This window comes from Ambystoma mexicanum, chromosome 7p (genome assembly GCF_040938575.1).
Source record: "Ambystoma mexicanum isolate Mex_15411 chromosome 7p, UKY_AmexF1_1, whole genome shotgun sequence".
In the NCBI taxonomy this organism is placed as follows: domain Eukaryota; kingdom Metazoa; phylum Chordata; class Amphibia; order Caudata; family Ambystomatidae; genus Ambystoma; species Ambystoma mexicanum.
Window position 1 is genome coordinate 924,019,746 of NC_090939.1, and position 24,750 is coordinate 924,044,495.

The 24,750-nt window shown below is 41.3% G+C and overlaps 1 protein-coding gene across 1 annotated transcript in view; it reads right to left on the minus strand.

Moving 5' to 3' along the window:
- The window catches only part of LOC138526450 (cell cycle control protein 50C-like), a 218,930-nt gene that overhangs the window by 118,754 nt on the left and 75,426 nt on the right, over positions 1-24,750 (minus strand). Inside the window, exon 3 of the mRNA XM_069637212.1 lies at positions 1,580-1,690. Within this exon, the coding sequence (XP_069493313.1) occupies positions 1,580-1,690 (111 nt within the window). The remainder of the gene's footprint in view (positions 1-1,579; positions 1,691-24,750) is intronic.

Below are 24,750 nucleotides of genomic sequence, written 5' to 3' on the forward strand. Positions count from 1 at the left end.
CCCTGGTCTCCCCTGGCACTTGTCCTCTTGTGCTCCCCCTTGCACTTGCCCACCCCTTGGCGCCCGTCCCTCCTTGCACTTCTCCCTCTTTCACTCTCCCTATCCCATCCGTACCACAACCTGCCCCCTCCCCCTGCACTTCTTGTTCTGCACTTGCATGATCTGAAAGTCACAAGGCCTAGTAGGACAGTTACTGTTTCTTTTTCTGTCCTGTCACCCCCCCCTTTTGTCTTGTGGCGCCTGGAAACACTTTTTGCTCTATAGGCACCATACAAATGTTCAATAAATAAACCAAATTAAGGGAAAGGTGTACATTTTGGTTGAGTGGCCAGTAGGACTAGCATCATGAAGATATGTATTTGAGTAAATGAAGATGTTTGAGAGGGTGGCCAAAGATCAAAATATACTGTTGCAAATGAACTTCAGCACCAAACCAATTACTATTGTCTCAATTTTGAGCTTTTTCTGGGAATGGAATTTCGGGGTAACTCAACCTTTGAAACCAAACGTTGGTCTCTCATTGAGCTAGTGAGATGCCACTTAAGTTTGAAATGTTTGTAAAGATCATGCATGCTCTTAATACAGCCTTTTAAAAAAGAATTAAACAAAATAGTACAATATGCGTGCTAGACATAAAATGGGCTTAATAGACAAATGAGAGAAAAACTGGGCGGAACACTCTTTTTTGTAAAGGGGGCCTGACTCTTGAGGGTGGGTATAATGGAAGGAAAGGAAATGGAGTCAAAGGCTACCCTAACCCAAAACGTGACAGGGGGTCATAACATTTGCAGCGAAGCTAGGTAGTAGCTAGCTTGAAAAGACACACACCTTAAAAAGGAAGAGTGTATCAAGAAAAAAGGTTTATTAACACTAACACAATAGACATATTTTCAAAAAACGAGACATATTTTCAAAAGAGTGCCATTGCACTAAAGGTGTGCATCATTGAGCACATAAATATCATCATTGAGCACATGAATATCTGCTTTTTCGTGGGTTAGTAGGCAGAGTGGAGAATTGATACATGTATTGCTTGGGATCACAATACAATCGTTCTGTCCTCCCAAGCAATACATGTATCAATTCTACACTCTGCCTACTAACCCAAGAAAAAGCAGATATTCATGTGCTCAATGATGATATTTATGTGCTCAATGATGCACACCTTTAGTGCAATGGCACTCTTTTGAAAATATGTCTCGTTTTTTGAAAATATGTCTATTGTGTTAGTGTTAATAAACCTTTTTTCTTGATACACTCTTCCTTTTTAAGGTGTGTGTCTTTTCAAGCTAGCTACTACCTAGCTTCGCTGCAAATGTTATGACCCCCTGTCACGTTTTGGGTTAGGGTAGCCTTTGACTCCATTTCCTTTCCTTCCTTAATAAACAAATGACTGACTTTCCTTTACACGGATAGTCCTGAGAAGAGGTTACGTTCTTCAATTCGTACGCTTTTTCCACAATTCAATTTTTTTTTAAAGTTGCACAAGAACTTGCAAAAAAAGGAATTTGCCTGAAAGAGGTCAGTCTTCTTTCACCAGAAGAAAAACTAGGACAGTCGAGATATAAAACACACCCACCTCCTCAGTGTATACATTTTGACCCAACAGTTGTTCTTCATATCGTGAAATCGCATAGCGTCGATGGTTCTGGTAAAAGTTGTCAAGGCCATAGTACATAAATACATCTCCCTGAAAAAGAAAGTTTAAATGTATTGTTAACTATTCAACTGATTACGAACTGAACATAAAAAATACGAAATACACAAAGGAATTGATTCAAGGTGTCTTCGTTGCTTTTAGCTTTACTCAGAAACACCACATTTCTATAAAGCACATATGGCACATAAAAAAAGATAAATACATCATTATACAAGCATCCAATTCACATAATACATAAAACAAACACAGATTTAAAATATAAAAACAATCAAGCCTAAAGAGGAGTCTTTATATGGAGCAAAATCATCAACCTGTGAATTTAAGGTACTTCGCTCTAATGTACCACAGAGAATCGAGTTAATTAGAAACTGCTACAGTTATGCTAGGTGTGACCCCTAGTTCAAAAAACAGAAATGGGACAAGCTTTGATGTGTGCTCAGATCCATGAATTGGCCAGGTGCCATGGTAGATCTTCTGGAGAGATTGCATTTTTCAACAGTGCCTGTGTGAGGAGCGGTGTAGGGTACACTGCCCTTTTTCAGGTGGAGCGTGGGTTGCACCAGGGCTGTGTGCTGGTTCCAGCTCTTTTGTTTGTATATAAATGTTTTTTATGACCATCTACTTGAATCTACTCCGAATACCCCGAGGCTGAGTAATAGGTGTCTGCCATTATTGGCTCATGCAGATGATACAGTCTTGCTGGCCCGTACCCCAGGAGCCCTGCAGCGTCTTCTTGATGATTATGCTCTATTCATGGACTCATTGGACGTAAAAGTTAATGCCCAAAAATCATCTGTCATGGTCTGTATTAGGGGGAAGCATCTACCCAAATTCGGGACCATGTGTAACAAGGGTGTGCTAATCCCTAGAGTGGATAGTTTTCACTACCTGGTGGTCAGACTTCATCCAACTTTAGGGCTGAAGCCCATGTTAAGAAGCAGACTGCAAGATTCAAACAGGCTCCTGGGGAGGCCTACAACTATGGGCAGGTTTAAAGCAAAACCGGTGGAGCTGGTGCTTAAAGTTTATAATGGCAATGCTACCTCTGTTACCAGATATGGTATGGAGCTATGGGGTATGGCAAGATTGAGCCCATCCAGGTGGTAGAGAACACCTTTTTTGAAAGTGTAATGGAGCTTCCTCGATCGGCTCCAAACTTTGCTGTGCATCAGGAATTGGGCTGAAGGTTTCTTAGTGATCTTATTGCAGCCGAGCATGTAAGCCACTGGCTCAGAGTTTGGGGGGACAACAGAGCTGTTCTAACTCATGAGCTACTGAGTTATCTGGGGCCCAGGGATCCTTAATTGAGGATTCTGTAGTTTAGGCATGTTAAAGCTATATCGGGGGAATTGTATGCAGGTCAATAATTGTATATGACCGAAGTTATGCCTTCCAAGTTCTTAAAGTCTGTGAAGTTAGGGTACTTCAGCATATCCTGGAAAAAAGGGAGTCATCAGAGATCATGAGGCCTTTTAGATGGAAGCACATGATTATTGCGGGCCCAGGTCTCCAGAAGTATTTGCGGTGTGCCCAGAATCCTTTAACTGTATTCACTTGAGAGCTGTGGTGGCGACCTGGTCTAATGGGAATGAGAACCAATCGTGTATCTTTTGTGATGCGCCTAAAGAAGACTTGGCACACTTTGTACAGTTTTGTCCAGCCTTTACGCCCATTAGAGAGCGCACATTGAAACCTGTCTTGCAGGGCCAGGGATTTCGTTGTTATGAGCCTGCTCTGTGCTACCTGCTGTGGAAGATTTCAGTTTGTGTGGGCTGGGCTTTATTGTCATTTTTAAATAATGCATTATCTGTGAGGACATTTTTATTGAAATCTGCTTGAAATGTTTCCTTTTTTTGTATTTTTGTAATGTTTTTATTGTCTTCATTTTGTATGAATTTTATTTTTTTATTGTAATTATGCTGTTTATGACAGCTGTTTTTATGGGTATGTTTTGTATTCCCAAAATAAACTTTACTCTCAATCAACAGAAAAGCATCAGTGGTGATTAAAAACACATTTTGCATTAGGTAATATAAAAGGAATGTTTTCCTCATTCCTTATTCATTCAAGATGTCTTAGAATGAAAATCATAGTGCAGGTCTAAAAAACCAACACACAAAGATAATAGGGCTGTCAGTCAACTGGTAAATAAACTAGTGCACACTTGCAGTGGATGGGACTATTTTTCACATGTATTTATTCATGTTTTGTTGAATTATATAGCACTTATACAGAGGTGAAGAGCTTCAAAGCGCTTCAAGGCGGGAAGGGAACAAGGGAGTACAGTAATCATTCTTAGGCCTTGAAGATTCCGAATGATCTACACAGAAAAACTCACATACTGAGCCTGACGACATGTATCCTAGTGCAAGTGCATGAAGGGGTACAGTTGAGAGCAAGATCGGAGGGGGCGGAAAAACAGTGGTGCGTGACAGGACAAACAAACTAACTGGCCCTAGTACATTTAGGTCATGCACACGTACATACGGAGGTGCAGAGACGGGGGGCGGCAGAGTGGGACAAAGAGTCCGGTCCAGCAGGGCCCTGGGTTAAGTGCAGAGAGGTTGCCCCACTCAAGGAGAGTAAGCTGAAAGTACAGTATTGTTGAACAAAGTGCAGCAGTCCGGAGGCAAGTGCAAAAGATTGACGGGGGAGACGGGACCTGTAAGGCTATGGAGAAGAGCCAGGCAACCAGTCGTCAAAAAGTGAACAGAGTTAGGGGGGAGAAGGTGGGTCGATAGAAAAGAAAGGATGTTAACAGTGCAGAGGGAGAGAGAAGGAGGATTTTATGGACTATGATTTCGCCGCCCTTCACCACTATACTCCAAACTTTCCATCTACTCTGTTCTGACAACCAAAACTCCTGATGCTAGTTTTGGGGTGGATTGGTTATTGTGGCAAAGCTTATAGGTAACGATCCCAAAAAGCAATGGCATGACTCCAGTGTGAAACCTATACCCAAAACTTTACCATAGAGGCAAAGTAGGTACTCCCCCTGCAAAGCACACACTTATTTGAAATGTGTAAATTATTTACTGGTGATTGAAAAATGCTTTAGAAAAAAAAACAATGAAAAGATATCTTTGCATTGTCTGGGTATTTCAAATGTTGATTTGGTGATCCAGATTAAAAATGTAATTCCCAAACTCATTATCGCGTTGAATGGTTTGAGAAGATCCACCCATTGGATTCATAGATCTGAGGCATAATATTTAAGTCTTTAAATCTATGCGCAAAAAACAGGGAGAGAAGTTTGAAGTGGGCACAACATTACCATTTTCTAAAGCCATGGTGAGCTATCGATTGACACAGATGTGCAAGTATTTGTGTTTTGGGTTGAAACTTCTGTAGTGTCATTGCAGAATTTATGAATATGAGTACATTTATCAATCGAAAGGGAGAGGTTTTTGAAATCAGCGGACTCAGTGATATTTTCTAAATTTAAAACATCATGGCCTTTGGATCAGCAGATCAACACAGGTTTCCCAACTCCAATTGGGCGAATGTGTGCCGATATGTGGGCACTCTAGAGACAGACCGTGCCCGTGCTTCACAAAGGATCTAGTATCTAAAGTGTAACCAGACGATGTGTTTTTGTAGTTGTCAGGTACTATGACATGCACTGCTCAGGTTATTCACAAAGGTGGCTTGCCATTTTCATGGAGACTGCTCCAGCATGAATGACAAGCTGGCCCACCAGGCTGCATACATTAGCATTAAGCATGCAAACCAGAAAGGCATACATAGATGAGAGTTGTTTGCCATGGTTGCTATATTTGAGTTATATAGTCATGTTTTGTGGATGCTGGAGTTGAACTTTTAATTAAACCTGAACCCACCATAAGGTTCATTTTCTTAGTTGCGTTGTGTTCTTCTGAGATGATCACTTCATGTATAGTTTACCAATCGCCCATGAAATTATGATTTCAATACAATTTCTTTTGCAACCTCTATGTGAAGATTGCATTTGGCTTTCAATTTTTCTTTAATGCTGTGGTAATCCAAGGTGTTATTCATTATTAAGAGTGTGTTTAATTTGAATTGTGATGTTGTGCATCAGCTTCTTGCAACCGTGGGCTCTTTTGCATTCATTGTGAATATTATACTCTTTTGGGACATTACCTCTTCCATTGTCAACTTCACTTCAATGTTTGATGACATGTTTTTCAATGAATTTATAGTTATTTTTGCAAATGTCATGCTCATTCTCCATGGAGGGCTACGAAGAGGTTGCAATAGTGTTAACTCTACTTGGGAACTGCCGGCAGAAAGACTAAAGCTACAGATCATGTTCCCCGTTCATAGCACTGCGGGCTGTGTAGGTAGGGACACTGCACACTGATAGCTAGTGCTTGTGGCCACTGCGAGTAGTGGTAGCACACCGAGGCTATGCTGTCAGCCTTGCCTTGCAAGCACTGTGGCATGCAGAATGGTGAACTACAATCAGCAAATGTTCTATGCATTGGTGATTTTAAAGGGTCATTTCGTGCTGATAGTGGTTTCACCTCACAGAGAAGTGACATTAAAGGAAGGAGCTATGTTGAAAGGATTGCAATGTCCTCAACTGCGCACCAGAGAGACATCCGGTAGTAGTGTACGGATGTGGAGTAGTAGAGGAGGGTTGGAAGCACCTGTTGTGGAATCCCAGGTGAAAGACAAGATTCTACTCAGCAGGTGTGTTAACCCTTGCAAAAGAAAATAGAATTATTTTTTTTTATTGTAATATTATAGTTGTTTATTATCAACTTTTTTTTATTACACAACACAACCAAGCCAATCAGATGCAGCGCTACAAAAATGTCCTCTTTAATAGACCTCAGGAGTGCACCCCAGGTTTCTCTGGAACCATTCTTTTTACCATGACCTTTTCACAACGATTCATTGCTCGGTAAAGTTTTTTCTAGAAAATGTATCACTGCACAAGTTAACTGAACATTATTACTGGTTAACATTCTAAACCACCATTCTTCCGCGTTTCCATTGAGAGGCGCATATTTTCCTAACATTATTGAGCGTGCACCTACTAGTGCTTCACATTCCGTGATTAAGTGTTTCAACGTTTCATCAGATGTTTTGCAAAATCTACAGATGTTATCTATTGTGTTTACGTCATGTCTTGTCCAAAGCACTTCCCTGGTATGATAGACATTTAGACGTAGTCTTAGGAACTTATTCCGGTGGTATCTGGATGGAAATTGCTTTAGATATTTAGGTAACTTATCCAAGCTATTTTCCGCGGTTCCTAGAGCTAGTGAGGTCTTCATCATCCCACGGTCAGCTACGTTCTGTATCCAACTCCATTGACATAGTTTTTTTTTAGCTAGTTGTGGTGTCGCCATCACCAAATCCCACTTGATGTTTGCAGAGTCAACAATGGTTTTAATTTTCGCGACCCAACACTTTAGTAAACCTCCATACTGTCGTTGCGTGGTTGCTGACAGGATTCTGTAAGCCGGTGCTGGATCCTTCAGATGCATTTTCCTTGCCGATGTAATTGACTTCCATAAAACCGTTGTATACAAGGAATCAAGGCCAAGTTCATGTCTGATGGCTTTAATTGAGACATATGTGGGAAGCTTTAGTACACGTCTCCAAAATTTTCCCTCAAGAATGTCCCAACAATGCGCATTCAGGTTCCACCCAGCTTCTGACCCAAAAGTAATTGCTGGTACAACTTTCTGTTTAAAAAACGTCAACACTGGAGTTAATGAGAATTTTCCATATTCAGCATGTATCCGAGCTCCCTGAGCTCCAAAGCCATCCATACGATTTCTTAGGTCACACCACCAATCGCCTTCTCTTATAGAGTTATTAAAGAGAATTCCTAAATAACGTATCGATGACACTATTTCGATATTCTCCTGGGCAATTGTCCACTTAAATAATCGATCTTTATTGGTTTGTACCTTGCCGACAATCAGAATCTTTGTTTTTTTTTCATTTATTGTTAACTCGTTGACATCGCAGTATTCTTCAAATTTAACCAGGAGCCTTTGTAGGCCAATTTGTGTGCGGTCCACTAACACAATGTCGTCAGCATAAATCGCCCAACTTAGAGGTTGCCCGTTCACCTTTGGCGGAAAACATGCCACTTCTTTGAGTCCGGTTGCGAGATCTGAGATATATAGTTTAAACAATAGAGCCGCCAAAGGGCAGCCCTGTTTCACGCCTCTATTTGTGGGTATTTTGTTTGATAGCTCCCCTAGAGCATTCATGCGTACGCGCATTGTAGTGTTCGAATGCAGGGCTATCACTGGATTTAATAGTGCGAGAGGACAATTCCACTTAGCTAGCTTAACCCATAATTTGACTCGATTTATTGAGTCGAAGGCCTGCCGCATATCAATAAAAGCCAGGTAGAGCTTTGATTTGTTCTTCAACGTTTCCAGTTTTAGCAGATTTAATAATAACAAATTCACCTCAGTACCCACCCCTTTGGTGAAACCTGTTTGTCTACAGTCTAAAAGCTTTGCGTCAGTGGCCCATCTGGATAATTTACGCTGGATACACATAGCGAAAATTTTTCCTATGGTGTCCAAAAGGGCAATCGGGCGATAATTTGAAGGGTCGTCCCGACTGCCCTTCTTGAACACCGGGACCACAACAGCTGTTCTCCATGAATCTGGCACTTCTTTCACAGTTGCAATCAGATCGAACAAATACACAATAAAGCACGACCAATTTTCTTTTTTTTCCTTCAGCATGATGTTTGTTATGCCGTCGGGTCCAGCGGCTCTTGAATTTTTTAGATGGCCAATTAAAGCAATGATGTCTTCAGCCTTCTCAGTGACATCCCATGCACCACTGCAGTCGGCAGCTTGGCTCAATGTGTCAGCTGATGCAACACCAAAAACATTGGCCAAATGTTTTTCCCACTTGGACCTCGAGATTCCATTTGACTGCGCATATTCTTGCGATAAAGTGCCATTGTTTAGGATCTGCCAGGTTTCTCTTGAGTTATGGGTCAGGACTAACTTTAGCATTTGTTCTCCTCTTTCTTGATCTTTCAAAGAAGCAAAGGACTTTAGCCAATTTCTGTATTTTGATTTCCTCTTTTTAATATCCAAGGAGGCATTCGTTCCGTTTTGTCTTCTAAGCTGTCTAAGATCTCTTCGTAGAGATTTTTTTTCATTGTACACTGTACGGCTAAAGTCATGCTTCCGCTCCTTTAATTTTGGTCCAGGTTTGTTTTTGAAACGAAATTCTGCTAATAATGGAGCAAAATTTATTTTGCTTCTTGGCGATAAGTTTCCCATCTTAATGCCACAGTGGAATTTGGTTAGTTGTTCAGCATTCATTCTTAATCTAATTCCTCCATGGTTGACTGTGACCGCAGACTCATATGTTACTTCAGGCGTGTACTTATCACACTTCCAAGTGAGATGTAATGGGTCGTGGTCACTGTTAGAACACCTTTTAACTTCGAAGTCCACAATGTCAGACCACACATTATTTGATATCCATATATAATCTAAAATTTTATGCCTGTGGCCGCAATGCCACGTGGACTTAGGCGGATTGTCACTTTTCGTCGACCCATTTAGCATTTCGCAGTCACGGGTTTCCATGGCCGTCGTCAATTCACATCTTCTCTCAGCGTTAGAATTATCTAGGTCATTTGTGCCATTTTTTAGCAGGTGATTCTCCTCCAACAATGAGCAATTTAGGTCGCCACATATGATGATCTGTAATTTGTAACTTATTAGCAGACTGTCGTCGATGACTGCAGTTATTGCTTCTAAATACGCACTAGTTGAAATCATCTTCGGATTCCAATAAGTGTTGATTAACAGTAATTTCTTTGGGTTATCAAAGATGACAGGTTTGAATTCCAACAACATACCTTGAACAAACAGGTTGGGCATGTATGTTTTCTTTATTTCCCATCCAAAGGAGTTGTTCAGCATTATTAAAAGCCCAGAGAAAGGACGGCTGAACTGATTTTTGCCTGCAGGATTGAGTAATAGAGTATACCCATCTCTTGCAGGAGAGGCACGGAGCCACGTTTCTTGTAAGCATATTGCAAAGGTGTTGTCCATACAAAACGGTGACTCCAACAGCAAATGACTGAATCTGCGTGTGTTCCATGAGATCAGCTCACAAGTTATCTTTTCATTTTGCTGACCTAGTTACTTGTGACGACGTGCTACCAAATTTGCACCTTGTTTTACTTGTACATTGTGTTGCAGCTCATTAGGCTGGATTTTGAATACCTCTTTTAAAATGTCTCTTCGCTTTTCGTTGGTTGTGCGGAGATCTTCGACTGATGCTGTACTCTCTGTCCTTTGTGTTTTAGCATCTTCTTTCTGGTATGATACCTCGAAACCATAGGCTAAGAGATCATCTTTCGCCGAGAGTAACGTTTTTTCAACAGCTTGTGATCGGATGTGTAGCAGTACCTGATCAGAACAGGTCTCTGAGAGGTATTCGACTATTCTGATGTCTTCTGACGAGATAGTACGAAGTGATGGAATTACATGAAGTAACCGCATTACATTACTTCTGTTTAGGTTTACTTCATTCCCATCAGGGAAGATATTTTCAATCCGTACTTTCCCACACTGATTTTTCATCACACTCTTTTTATCGAAGCACACTTTTGACTCTTGCACTGGAAGTTTTGACCTTTGCGCTTTAGTTAATTTTGGATTTAAGGTACTATTTAACGGAGAATTTTTGTGTTGAAGACCATTGGGCTGTGCATTTGGAATCCACGTGTCTATTTTTGGCACAGTAGACTTTGAGACTCGTTCGTCAGTGAATTCCGTAACCTTGTTTAATTTTTTGGCTCTACAATTACAAGGCGAATGATTTTCTAGGTCGGGAACAACAGTTGTTGATCGCGGGGAACCAACAAAGCCCACCTCATTAATTACACTTGAGGTCTCTTCATCGTCATCAATTGAGTATGTTGACCATTCACATACCTCATTTGACTCTTTTGTAGGCTCCGTTTTCTTCAAGTCTGAGTCGAGTCTTTGCCGTTTTTTTGGATTTGCTATTTGTCCGACTGTTGGAAGCTCATCTTTCTTTGACTCCCCTTGTTGGATACTTTTTACTCCCGTGGGAGGATGAGACTTTACGACGGGTGCTCGCTGGAAGATGCCTATTTTTTGAGGTGTCGATAGATTTCGTATAAACTGCTTGGTTTTTGCAGGATTTTGATTTTGTCGACATTTGTTTTTCACTTCCTTTGACTTGCTGGTAGTCTCAGTGTTTTTCTTGTGAGTTACTAATGTCTTAGCGGGACCCACAAAGATCCCAAATGAGTTACACGGGATTTCTTTTGTTATTGGTGCTGCATGCTCTTCGGGCAGCACTAAAGTGATACAGGAGTCTGCGATCATACCCTCTCCAATTTGCTCCTGGATTTTAGCGGCGGACATCACTGGAGCATCAGAAATCACACTTGATCCAGCTAGATTGTCTAAAACAGCTAGCTCAGGTGATGGAGCATCAATGACCACGACCTTCGTCAAATCTTGTTGGATTCCTTTGTTAGGCAATTTTGCTCCCTCAGTGACATGCTGACACTCATGTCGGAAGGAACAAGGAGTTGGCGCCAGCAAACGAGATGCATCAAGATGGCGAAACCATTTCATACATTCCAAAATGGCGTCCATCAAGTTCGCAGACTTATTATGGTCAATCATTGCCAAATCGCCGAATCTATGTTGCCATTGCATAGAGACGTAAGCATCTATTTCACTCTTTTGCTGTAATAAATCAAGATTGTGATTCAAAGCAGATAGTTTATGATCCAAGTTAGCAATCACTGCCCCTTGATCTTTTATGGCTTCACTTAGTGACTCATACAATTTTACAAAGGGGAGAAGCGCCACGGACGTAGCCGCTAACACATTATTATGTATTTGTATTGAGGCCGCGACTGATATATTGGCCTTCATTGCGCTTTCGGTGGACTTATCTTTAGGTGAGTGGGCTTTTTGTGAGAGATTTTCGATGTCATCATTGGAGACTATTGAGTCGTCCCCATTACTATTTAATTTCTCTTCAGTTGAATTCAAGCCGTGTTGGGACACCAACAGGTTTGCTGACACTCTGCCCCCTTTAGCACAAGCCATTAGTCTCTTATTGTGTAACTGTGGGGAACTGGTTCTGTCTCTGTTCGATGCCGAACGGCTTGCCCCTGCCTTGCGCACACTATTAAGAGGTGGCATTTGGTCTTCATTTATAGCAGTATGTCTTATGTCCTGGTGGCAAAAACTTTGAACCAATCTGTCTTTGATTTGTTGATAATCTTCAGATAGGCGTTTTGACAAACGGGCTTCCCGCTCAACAGCCTCAGAACTGCTTTTTAAAGATTCTGACATGTTTATTTGCAATCTGTCTATACCTGCGGCGTTCTCCTTCCACCGCATGGCATCTCCATCGTGTGTGGCGTCTCTGTTATATGTAGTAGCCTTGGAATTAATAGAGTCCTGATAACCACATTTCACGGACTCCTCATTATCTCGCTTATCCCCATTTGGGTCTATGACCTCGTTGTGGTTAGCTTCAAAACACACCAATTGACATATCTCGTCACGGCTCTTTGGAAAAGGAAACGCTGTGTCTGAACGTTGCAAGCATTTCGCCGGCAAATGATTACATACACAAGTTCTAGATGGTAGTGGGGTTGCTAGGTGGAAACTCGAGGCAGCACTAATCGATGTCACGGTGCATGCTGCTTTCACTTCCGTCACTGGAATGCCTTGCAGTTTCAGATTTGGCCGCTGAACTTCGTCCACCACAATGCATTGTGTTTGGTCGTCTTGTAACGACGGACCAAACGCCACTTCTCTTTGCTCGAGGAAACGCCTTGGCACATGTATTTCCATCAGCTCCGCATCTGTGACATCAAAAGGCGATTCAACCTGCGTGGGATCGATGGTTATATTAAGATCATGCCCACGTCGTGAGCCGCTCGTATTAATATGGGAAGTTGGCATGCCGACTTTTGGACCCGCTCTCTCTCCCGCTGAATATGCGGTTTGTAAAGCAGGTAATACACTTTGTGTTTCCTGATACGAGTGTACAGTTAATAGATCCTTGTCCTTGTCCTCATTTCGTGTTCCACTTGTAACACTTATACCTTTGGTAAAGTTCTTTATGTACGCAGATGCAAGATCATGTAGCGTAGGTATGGCAGGTTGCAACCCAGTATTTAGCAGCATTTCAACGCTTACCTCATCGTTAGCCTTGGATGAAGGCAAAGGAATCATAGTCCGCGGTAATCTGGACTGCCGCCGCTCAAACAGCGTCCTTTGCCGTGTATGAGGACCCGGCTCAGACATAAGTCCACTGCTGACAATTTTCTTCGATTTCGCTCGTCCCAGGCCTTTCGCCGTCTTGAGGCGGACTGGGCAGACTGGGACTCCACGGGACTCGCGCGGCGCTTCGCGCCTGCAACACCTTTCTAAAGGTGGAGTCAAACAGATAAAGGGCCAGTACAGCACTTTGTAGCAGTAGCAGCAGCTCCTCTCAGTATCAGAGTCCTGGGCAGACTGGGACTCCACGGGACTCGCGCGGCGCTTCGCGCCTGCAACACCTTTTTAAAGGTGGAGTCAAACAGATAAAGGGCCAGTACAGCACTTTGTAGCAGTAGCAGCAGCTCCTCTCAGTATCAGAGTCCTGGGCAGACTGGGACTCCGCGGGACTCGCGCGGCGCTTCGCACCTGCAACACCTTTTTAAAGGTGGAGTCAAACAGATAAAGGGCCAGTACAGCACTTTGTAGCAGTAGCAGCAGCTCCTCTCAGTATCAGAGTCCTGGGCAGACTGGGACTCCACGGGACTCGCGCGGCGCTTCGCGCCTGCAACACCTTTTTAAAGGTGGAGTCAAACAGATAAAGGGCCAGTACAGCACTTTGTAGCAGTAGCAGCAGCTCCTCTCAGTATCAGAGTCCTGGGCAGACTGGGACTATAGAAATAGAGGCAGAGTATAGTAGAGTTAAGTTTACATTGGTAATAGAAGTACTAACATGGATGTTTGAGCCTCAAATTCATGAACATAAACGGGCTAGTGGAAATTCAAGTGGTTATGAAACGTCAGCAGAAATATGAAGGGAAAACTAAAGGACTCATGAAGGAAAGTTGTGTGTTGTGTTGAAGAGGAGAACAAGAAATACTTCTGTACAGAATAAGCCTTGAACAGAACGTCCTGATCCGTACAAAAGGAGAGCTCAAATGTTTGAGTGAATAGAACGTCCAGGGTGAATTGGGGAAAAGTATCTATGGATTTCGCTCCTAGAAACACCTGTGTGCAGGCGCGTTCTAAACGCCTCATCATATCATATCATAAGGATAACGCGGGTAGACATATAGGGTATTTCTTTTTTTTCAACTTTGTTGTTGCAAAGTGTACATTTTGTTCGAAACTCAGCTTGGAGTGAGGAAGAGACAGAAATGTACTGCCGAAGCATGAGAAATGGAAAGATCTAATGGAGAACAGAATGATTTTGAGTAAGGTAAAGAATAATGTACATGGGGATGTAGCAGGGAGAAAAGGTTTCAATACAGTGTCAGAAATTAAACAGGGGCTTTTGGTTGGGTTGCTGCCTTTTGGGAGGCTTTCTTTTGGGACTCTCAGAGGGCCAACAGATTGGAGGCCAAGTTGGAGGACTGGATCATTTGGGATCGCCTTTTAGCGAACAATAACAAATTGATTGGATGCCTAACTTGGGCAAGACGATTTTCCAAATCCCATCCTACTAACTAGAACTTTGGAGACTCAAATACATTACAGGGAAGGAACATACTCTGAATGAATACCCGAGCTGTGTAGATGGGAAGGAGCTAGTGATGAATAGCATAGAGGTCGTGGGAAACTGACATCAGCGAAACAGAGGAAGAGAGCCGGGAAAGCTTCCAGTGACTAGGCGAATGGTAAATTGTAAACAGGGATATGATTAGCCTCACTTAGCTGATTGGCAAATTGTCAATTTTGATACAAAACAGCGTTTAATGGACCTTCTAGTACCGGGCATTAGTGATTAGACTGTATTACATTCAATTGGAATGAAATAATTTTATAATGTAAAGTCTTTGAAAAATATTACCATTTCTTATCAAGGTGACCTTTGGGTGGGATTGATAGCGAAGCCAACAGTACCTGAATATAAGCATGTGTTTTCTCACATTGTGAACGATTAGCTATGTCCCATCCTGAGTGATATAACATTTCCGCTTTTGTTCACATTGTGATTTCAATGTTGTATGAAACGCTGTTTTATATTGTTGTGAAGTAAAGAAAAGTGCTTTTAAAAACATCCAATCTGACATGTTTGTAAAAAAAACCAGACTCCTCGCCATTCTTTCAATTGCTATTGATATACTGTGTGTCAGAGATATTATCATGTATTTGCTTAGTTGGGGCGAGAATGTAAATCATTATTCCATAAAAGTCTTTTCAATTACACAACATACAAACCTTTTTTCATTTGTATCCTGCATTGATTACTCAAAATATCATCCATAACTCTGAATGACATTGTAGGGTCTGGTAATGCATAGTTGAGGACCCAGAAGAGAAAATAAGACAACACAGAGTGAGAGAGACAAGAATACCCTACTACACACCTTTCCTCAATCATGCTAGGTAGCGATTGCATGCTCCTTCCAGCATACACAATTTTATGACCACCTGTATTGTATCAGGTTGAGTACAGAGTTTTGTTGGCAGGCAGTTCTGTCACTTGCTGAGGGGCAGCTTGGTGGAAGAAGGTGTTCTTACGTTTTTTCTGGAAACTCTTCCATCATAACTCGTCTGAAAAGAGAGGACCCGCAAGCAATCCTCCTCTTGTCATGCACTCACCCTCGGGAACTCGATCCCGGTGTTGGCTTGAAATGCCCCCACAATTCTCCAATTTCGCAAATCTCTCAAAACATAGCTCTTTCAACAACACCTGACCAAGGGCTAATTCCAATGGACGCACAAATCGACGTGCAGGCCTTACAGTACTGCGCTACTGTTAAAATATGGCAGTCCAAATGCTGGCTACCCGCACTCTGTACAGCACTCCACTGCTCTCGAGCTAGGCCTGCACTTTAAACAATAAAATAAAACTTGAATTAAATTGAGACAATTCGAATTCACCAAAGGGGTGCACCCTTCTGAACCCTGCACCTTATTTATGCGGGCAAGATTCCCTTTGATTTTCCCACTCTGTTTTATATTAAAGCAAGTAAATGTCAGGGTTCCTAATCCCTTGGTAAAAAAAAAACCTGAGTTAGCTCCGTTCCTTACAGTCTGTTATTAAACGCCCATGGTCAGTGCTGTTGCAAGAGCAGATTTTAACCAACGGCCTTAGGGTTGAGGAGATTGTTCCCTTAGCACCAGACAATACAGCACTTTGACCTTACATCACAGTTCTTAGTCACCATGGCAAGCTCCTACCTCTATACAAGTTTGCCTTAAAGAGAGACATTGTTGACACTCAAAAAGATTCTGCTACACAGGATAACCTATCTTGAAACACTGACTTCCTTTAGAATGCAATTGCTGAAATAGCCTTACCCAAAAACCTCTTCGTACACAATGAACCACACTATGCAAAAATATCTGACACTGCCATAGGTGCAACATTTGTGGCGAGCCTGGCCAATTTGTACAAAGATGATTTAGAAAAGACAAACAGCTGCTTGGATTAGAATCTTTAGGTAAGCAACATCTAGATCTGGGACGTTATTGTGCTTATTAGGGAGAGGACCGAAGAACATTTATGTAGGCCTCTGCAATAGGTCAATACCCACAATCACTATTTGCAATTCACCCATACATACAATAGAACACAAATACATGGATATCAATGTGGATGGGAATATTCTCATTGCAAGAGTCTGTAAAAAACCATGGGCTACAATTCCTTTGCAACATTTGGCAGTTGCCATCCTATGGGCCAGATTTACACAAATGTTTTCAATAGAACTTTTCCACGTTAAAACATTTTTGTAAATCCGGCCCTATGTCTCTCAGAGAAAATATTAAATTCAGACAGTTTTGTTCATTTCCACCGCAACTGAATATGGCAGAAATTCTAAAAAACAACTGTGCATGTTCCTTCGAGAAATGAGCTATGCATTAAAAAGCAAGGAATATACCAAGGCCAACCAAAAACAAACTGGCTTCAGACATAAAGTAGCCCAAAGAAGGTACAACCACAAGCGTTCCTATCCAAACCCTTGTGGCCAATTGTATTAAGAAAAAAGATATTAAAGAAATGGTATATCCGGAATGTAGGCCCAAAATGCTAGGAAAACCATGCTTCACGGCTTTACGGAAAACAACAGCATCTGAGCAACATAGCCCTCACGGCCGATTAGCAGTATGCAAACACACTACACGATCGAAAATATTACAACTGGTTGACATACTCCTACATTATTTTACTAGTTTTAATGCATGAAATGATATTGACATGATTAATTGATAATGTCTCAAATTCATTGGGATGGCCAGTAGAATTAATTAAAAAACAAATAAGTTGTACACCCAAAATAAAGCTTGTGGTTCCCCTTGTGCACCATTATATAATAAAGAAACATAGTACTGACACTCTGACTTGGACGATATTTGAGCATGGCAAAAGACCACCCCGAGGTGGTGATATGACTTGCCTCTTTCTGTATAGAGAACAGATATGGCTTTTCCGCCAATCCCCAAACGCACAGGTTTAAATGAAAGTATTGAGTAGCATAAGCTAGTAATAAAATAAGGACAGACACAAGGAAGAATCTATTTCCATCCTGTATCACATATCAAAAACAGGTCTGAATGAATGGTTAAAACATCTGTACAAAAAAGCACAGAATAGAAGCAGGGTGAGAGAAACACTTGAATCAGGCAAAATGACATTTGAAAAAAAAAATTCTAACGATCACAACCACCGCACAAGATTAAGGTGGTTGAATACACGGGCCAAGATTAGGGCAGGAATGAAAATGAATCAGGAGCGACAACATGTGCAGGTCCTATTTCATCACCCACCACCTGATCACATGCTATAAGGGATGTTCATACAGATTTGTGTATTCTTAAGTTACACACATTTGACACATCACTTTGACAGGCAACATTTATTCACTATGAAATTCAATATTTGAAATGTATGGAGAAAAAAGGTCAGGCTACAGTGAGTGCAACACGGGCACTTCAAAACCAAAACTAAAATTCCAATATATGTAGTACAAGTAATATTTAGATATTGGTATGATACATAAAGAGTGTCATTTTCCTTATTTAGTAGCATTCAATACATGAGTAAAAAGCCTGCACAAAACCTTTACACACCTGTTTCATGCTACCTCATTTGTTATTTGATTTGCATGGTAGAGCTTGGGCACATTAGTGCTTATGCCACCCCATCCTCTCCATCATACAGATCTCATTTATTTTATTTATGTGCATATAATTAATACAAACCTTTTTTGCACAATTAAATGATTAATATAAAAGAGCATTCTAACCTATATAGAATACAATTATACACAATAATTCAGACTGAAAACTCATACTCAGATGAAATACTACGCTCCATAAAACCAATCACTAAACCAGTTATAGAGAATTATTAAAAACAGTGTTTCAAAAGACACGTGACAAGTGCATGGACATCGATTCGTAACCATTAAACATCTCTATTCAAAGGGATGACAAAAAGGAAATTACATGGAAAGCTTCTTTCCATACATGCAAGCAGCTGCAGTATAAACAATCCGCCCCATAGATCATGCTCCAGAATTGATCACCTTCAATGGAGCTAATATCAGCGACGAGCCCACTCTAACAAGACTTATGAAGGGACATAAAGTGAGAAAATGAGGAGCCGATTCAAGCTCCGAACCACATAAGCGACAAGTCCTATCTTTCCGTGCCAAGATGGGAGAATATTAAAAAGCAGATTTGTGATAAATCTGCGAATATAAAGGGAGCACGTTGTTGTTAAATCTGTGGGGAGGTGATTTCAACAAAATCCTTGAGTATTATAGGTTTCATAAATTACCTTATTACTTAAATAAGAAATGTTAGATATAAAATCAAAATCACAACCTTTCTTCTTTAAAATACTAAGTAAATTAGGCATTAAAACAATTCCTCTAGGACTAGATCAATGTTAGTAAAATGATTAACAGCAGTGGCTCTTAACTGTATTAAGAAGTGATTGGTACAGGTCTGTAGGAATGATCTAGCTAAAAAGCTGAATATATCATTCACAGTTGGAGGGAGACATACAGATATCTAGAAAATGTTTGTAGCACTGGTCGAGCCGCAAAGAGCGAATAGAAGGAGCACCAAGCTCACAATGGAGCGCCTCTACCGGGACAGAGGAGTGAACTCCACGGATAGAGCACAAATCATTTGCACTCAAATTTGTCTACCCACCTCAACATTGGCTCCGGGAGGATCGCTAGGCCATATACAATCCCCGGTAGAATACTTGTGTGTTATACAGACACTAGCCTCTCAATATTAAACCCACCTCTCCTATGAATTAAACGTTTCAGAACTAGCCACTTTTTCCATATTTGTGCTTGCACAAAGGCACTATAAAATCTCTGTGTTGGTGTATTGCAGATTGCAGCCCCCAAATAGACATAATTATCAACATTTTAGAGGGGGGAGCCATTAATGAACCAGCTACATTTCATCTTTCTAAATCTATGGCAAACATCATCATTTTAGTTTTTGAGATGTTGCTGTTAAATTTAACAGAATTAGCCTCTGCATGGGCTGCTTAGGCATTCATTGACTGCTGCAAGCCTTTCGGGTTCTATCAAGTAATATTGTGTCATCCGCATACCCAATCCAGGGTACAGGGACTTTATCAATACAGGGTGGGAAATTGTGGGTAGATTCAATAATTAAGCCCATGTCAGAGACACACACATTGTAAAGCAATGGGGCTAGAGCACATCCTTGTTTAAGTTCTATGTTAGTAGCTATTTCATCTGTAAGTTCACCTAGTTGGTTAACACGCACCACAACTGAGGTGGTTGAATACAGAGAGGTAAAAAAGTATAGAAGTGATGGATCGATTCCCCATTTTTCCAATTTGGACCATAGTCAGGGGCAAGATATATAGTATCTAAAGCTTTTGTAAAATCCACAAAACAAATATACAGGTTGCCTGCTGAGGTGCTCCGATATGATGAGATGATAAAATGAAGTGTACTTAGATTGTGTAGCGTGACATGTCCTTTACGAAACCCCATTTGAAACGTGGAATGTAAATTGCATGACAAAGCCTGGAATGAGGTCAGTTGCCATTATTAGGTTTGGGGGCCATTACCACACCCACATCCAATGCCGGCACCTGCATGGACCAAATTAGAGTCGACATCCCTTCTCCCTTGTCCATAGTTGTGTACGGCCAGCCGACTAGTATCATATGGTATGGAGTCTAGTTGCAGCGCCTACTCTAACCTATGTTGTTAGCAGTAAGAAGGTGAAGTCCCAGAGACTTCAAAGGGCTGATACAAGTACACAGCAATTGCACAACAGCTGTAGTGACAAATTCAATTAATACTCAATTGTCTGCTGAGTCCCATTTGGGAACTTCAATTTGACGTAGATCACCACTACATGCAGAAGAAAGCCATGGAACAGTCGTCCACATAGATAGCACCTTCCATGACAGTTGACTCCATAATAAATGTCAACATGAGTTTTACATTGAATGGCAATAGGGAATATTTGACCTGTGCCTCAATGGCCAACCCACCACGTTGGAGACCCCTAGCTCCTCTAATTGCATAGGAATACAAAACATCATAACCATCCATTTCTAAAGCCTGCATAGCGTCTCTTGCAACATAAAAAACATTACTCAAACTAATTTACTGAAGCACCCAATGGGTGTGACAAACGATCTAAATCCTAGAGTTTTCCAACACCTCCAATTAAGGGATTCCAAATTGCGAGGAGATCAGTTCCCGTTATTAGTTTGGGGGCCATTACCACACCCACATCCAATGCCGGAACCTGCATGGACCAAATTAGAGTTGACATTCCTTCTTCCTTGTCGATAGTTGTGTACGGCCAGTCGACTAGTTCCACATGGTGTGGAGTCTAGTCGCAGCAGCCTACTCTAAACTTGTTGTTAGGGGTAAGAAGGTGAAGGCCTAGAGACTTCAAAGGGCTGATACAAGTACACAGCAATTCCACAACAGCTGTAGAGACAAATTCAATTAATACCCAATTGTCTGCTGAGTCCCATTTGGGAAGTTCAATTCGAAGTAGATCACCATTACATATAGAAAAAAAGCTGCGGAACGGTCTTCCACATAGATAGAAGATTAGAGCGAATGAGAAAGGGACTGTCGTTCCTAGGAGACATTTCTTCCAATTTTATGAGTTATGCACTTTCTGCACAGCGCAAGAGACATTAGATTTATCAGAAGGGAGAGAGGGTCAAGTAACAGTCAAATCTGAAATGGTATTCGATGTACCCGTGGAACTAGCCTGTGTTATTTGTGTAATACAGATGTTGTTTGTTGGCACAGAGGACCTCAAATTAGAGCAAGTGCAAATGGGCGCAGACCATACGGTAGATATCGTGTCTAGTAAAGGACAATCCCATTTATTCATCGGGCCCTTTAGCAGAGCTTGCCTTGAGGTACCGTCCCCCTTATTTATTTGCACACCTGTATAACTCAAGGAGGGCGAAGACACCTTTTGCACAGCATACTTTTGGGGAAGAAGCAGAGGCTAAACTATTAGAGAAAGCCACACGTTTTAGTCTCACACCAGCCCCACGCGTGATTATACGCGTGCGTTTTCCTTTACTCTGCACAATAGAAGGACTATCAATTATGCATAGTTTGTTGCATAATGCTTCAATTGCATTGTCTTCCATAGCCGTAGCAATATTCAGAGAATCTTCCGGACAGTTGCTAGTCATCTGAAATAAGAATAGGTTTAAAAGTCTCAGATGGATGCTTAAGTTCAATAGATGGGATGATAGTTTTCCCCATTGCAACTTTCTGCTCCTTGTGAAATATCCTACTATCTAAGACAGCATCTACAATTCTTGCTAACGTCTCTTTTGTAGACGGTCGTTTCCGATCCCTCAATGTGTCTCTGCAGGTAAGAGTGTTTGCCTGTGAATATGACAGCATGATTCATAGGAACGTTAGTAGTAGAAAGGTATTTACTATGCCGGTATACAGATGAATCAGACATAGATGCCGTATGCGCGTGGCCCAGGATGTACTTTATGTACAAACCGTTGGTGATAGTGTACCATGTATACATTATTTCTGAGCATTAGGCTCATGCTAGTTGAGAATACTGCGCCTTCATATAAACACAGAATGCTTATGCCTAAGTTTCGCACAGGAGGCTATCCTTTGCGAACTTTGATCATAGAATACTGTGACCCATACAGGTGAGCGGACCACGTTGCTCCGAGCCTTAGGCTATCTATACTTTAAATCTCGGTTTATTGGCATTATGGTCTCCCCTTGGACAACGTTCTTACCCCCTTGTTTCTCTCCAAATTGTTATTATTGAGCACAACTACCCAGCGGCCGGACTACATACCCCTGACCCGCCGGTACTGCTTACACATCAGCCAGGTGAGTAGCTTGTTGGTCCTCTCTGCTCATCAGATGTCACAACTGTAATAGTTTAGGTTATATATGTATAGTGACACATGTTTCTTTGACATCCAGGACTATACAGCAACCTTTGCCCCTAATCCATAGGGATCTAAGGTTAGTACTTCAGGTGATTGGTTTACATGCCCTTTAGGTGCACTATCTAGAGTTGATTGGACTAAGTAAATGTACTTATTGCCCTAGAATAGCTACATTTGGAATTATACGGAATTATGAGCTCCCAAGCCCTGAAGATGGATTTTTTATAATCCGAAAGGAGTTGGCAATTCTATTTGTAAGAGGAGCCCATTGGATAATCTTAGCTATGTTATGGTTATAGGTTGCAAAACCAAATTGTGTGAACAATGTAACACAAATCTCACTCAATGAGTGTCTTTGATCGGTAATATTTTGCTTTGTATATGTTTTATACACATGAACACGAATATGGTTTACTTGCATAAATATTAATTTCTATATGCATCATTATTGCCTTAATTTGATTTTGATTATAATGTCGGAATACATTGAAGAGTGATGGTATTCTTTATAGGATAACTTCTTTTTTCAAACAGTTGTTACTTGAACTTTATTAGTAATTTTTATCTTAAGAATCTGGTTCCTATCTGAAAGTTATTTGCATCTCATAAATCGAAAAACTAGGGTTAAGTTCCTGGCTTAGTAATTACTTACAGAACTGGTCTACTATGAGAAACCCAAGGTAGGGTGTCTATCATTCTTGAACTCAAAGATACTTGGGACATCATGTTCTCCTAGGAGTGCAGAATAGGGTTACTGATTGGTAACAATCGGTTATGTTTTGCGAAAAAGTCTCTTTTTGCTCACATTGCTCTGCTGCAATGTTGGAGCACAATGTAAGCAATGCCTCAATTCTTGCAAGGATAACGTCCATAGACGATGCAACACTCAGGGTGGCATTAATATCAAGTGGTTCAGCTGAACCCAGGGCAGCCTCTTCACCACAGTCCTCAAATCAACACGCTGAAGTAGCGAATCCTTCAAGGTTAGGGGTTGCAGATAGATTAGCAGCTAATGTATTGCTGCTTGTATTACAGCCCATATCTAAACCCAGAGAATTTCTTTTTAAATTTGTGCATGGATTGAGTAATGACACATTGTTGTCCATCGAGGTAAAACTGTGCAAACAGCGGTTTTTGGATTTGCTCAATAAGGCCCCTGAATTAATTTGCACCGGGCCAACTGCGGGGTAAGTAGTAATGGGGGCCTGCATTGAGTTTTTGTTTGCTCTTGGAGCCAGCTTCCAAAAGCCTGTGATTTTTTGTTGCATAGTTACGAGTAATGTCAACTTTTTCCGATTTGCCTTTCTTAGAGTGGGGCATATGATTAGCCTTGTCTAAGAATTTAGTGGGGCTCCATATGCGTTTCCCAGTTATATTCCTTTCACAGTAGAGACTGCATTTATTCTGTGATGCCATAATCAAAAGAAGGTTTCCAGATGGCTCTTGCTATGACAATCAGTAAGTTGTTGGCACTCCCCAGATAGATAAGGTCTTGTAGTCTATAGGGGCTGAACAGAGGACACGGGGCAGCAGTGGATATGAATAACTAAGTATTTATTAAAGTATAACTATACAGGGAAAGAGGAGGGAGGCTGCTCACCCTGCCAGAGCTGAAATAGAGTCTATATTGAAAAAAAGGTTCTCAATTCCAAACTTCAAGCAAAGAGCTTGTGCTAACTCCACAACAAAGGAGTAGAACACATGGAACCATAATATAGTCAGGCAAGTCTCTACTCAGCCAGGCATTTTTCCTTCATGTAGCTGAGATGCTACACATCTCCCTTCCTTTACAACGTACAGGAATTGACAGCAAAGAACAAAATTGAAAAAAAATTGAAAGATGAAAAAATAGTATATATATAAAGTCACACATAGTCTTCCATCCGTTTTGGTAAACGATACGATCTTCCCCATCTGGACTTGCAACCCATATCTCTGGGAGGAACTGACAAGGAAACATTTCTCGGTATGGTTTTACCCCACGACACACTCTTCACTCCCCTTGTTCCATCATCATTACAAATGCCATTGTTTCCATCTTTCACACCCAAACTGACATTCTCGCTACAACTACTGTTTTACTTACTATCTTCACATACCCAGATCCTCTCAACATTCCAAATCCTTCCGTCTTCCGTTCTGACAGCATGCCGAAATGCTTCTATGACTCTGATTGGACTAGACCACTTGAATGGTCCCACCCTGAGAGCAGGGGGAAGATAAATCCTAACCAACTTTCCCACCACAGAAACTTTATTATACTTGTCATTGCATCCCCTCTTATCAAAATTGGCCTTGTTCCTCCTTTGCACTCCTCTGATCTTCTCACATACCGTGGCAAAACCCTTCTCTACCCCACTGCCTTTGTTATGTAACCACAAAGGGGCCAATTTCGTGTTGGCCTTCCTACCACTACTAAGTTCAAAAGGAGAAAGACCTGTGCTGGAATGTGG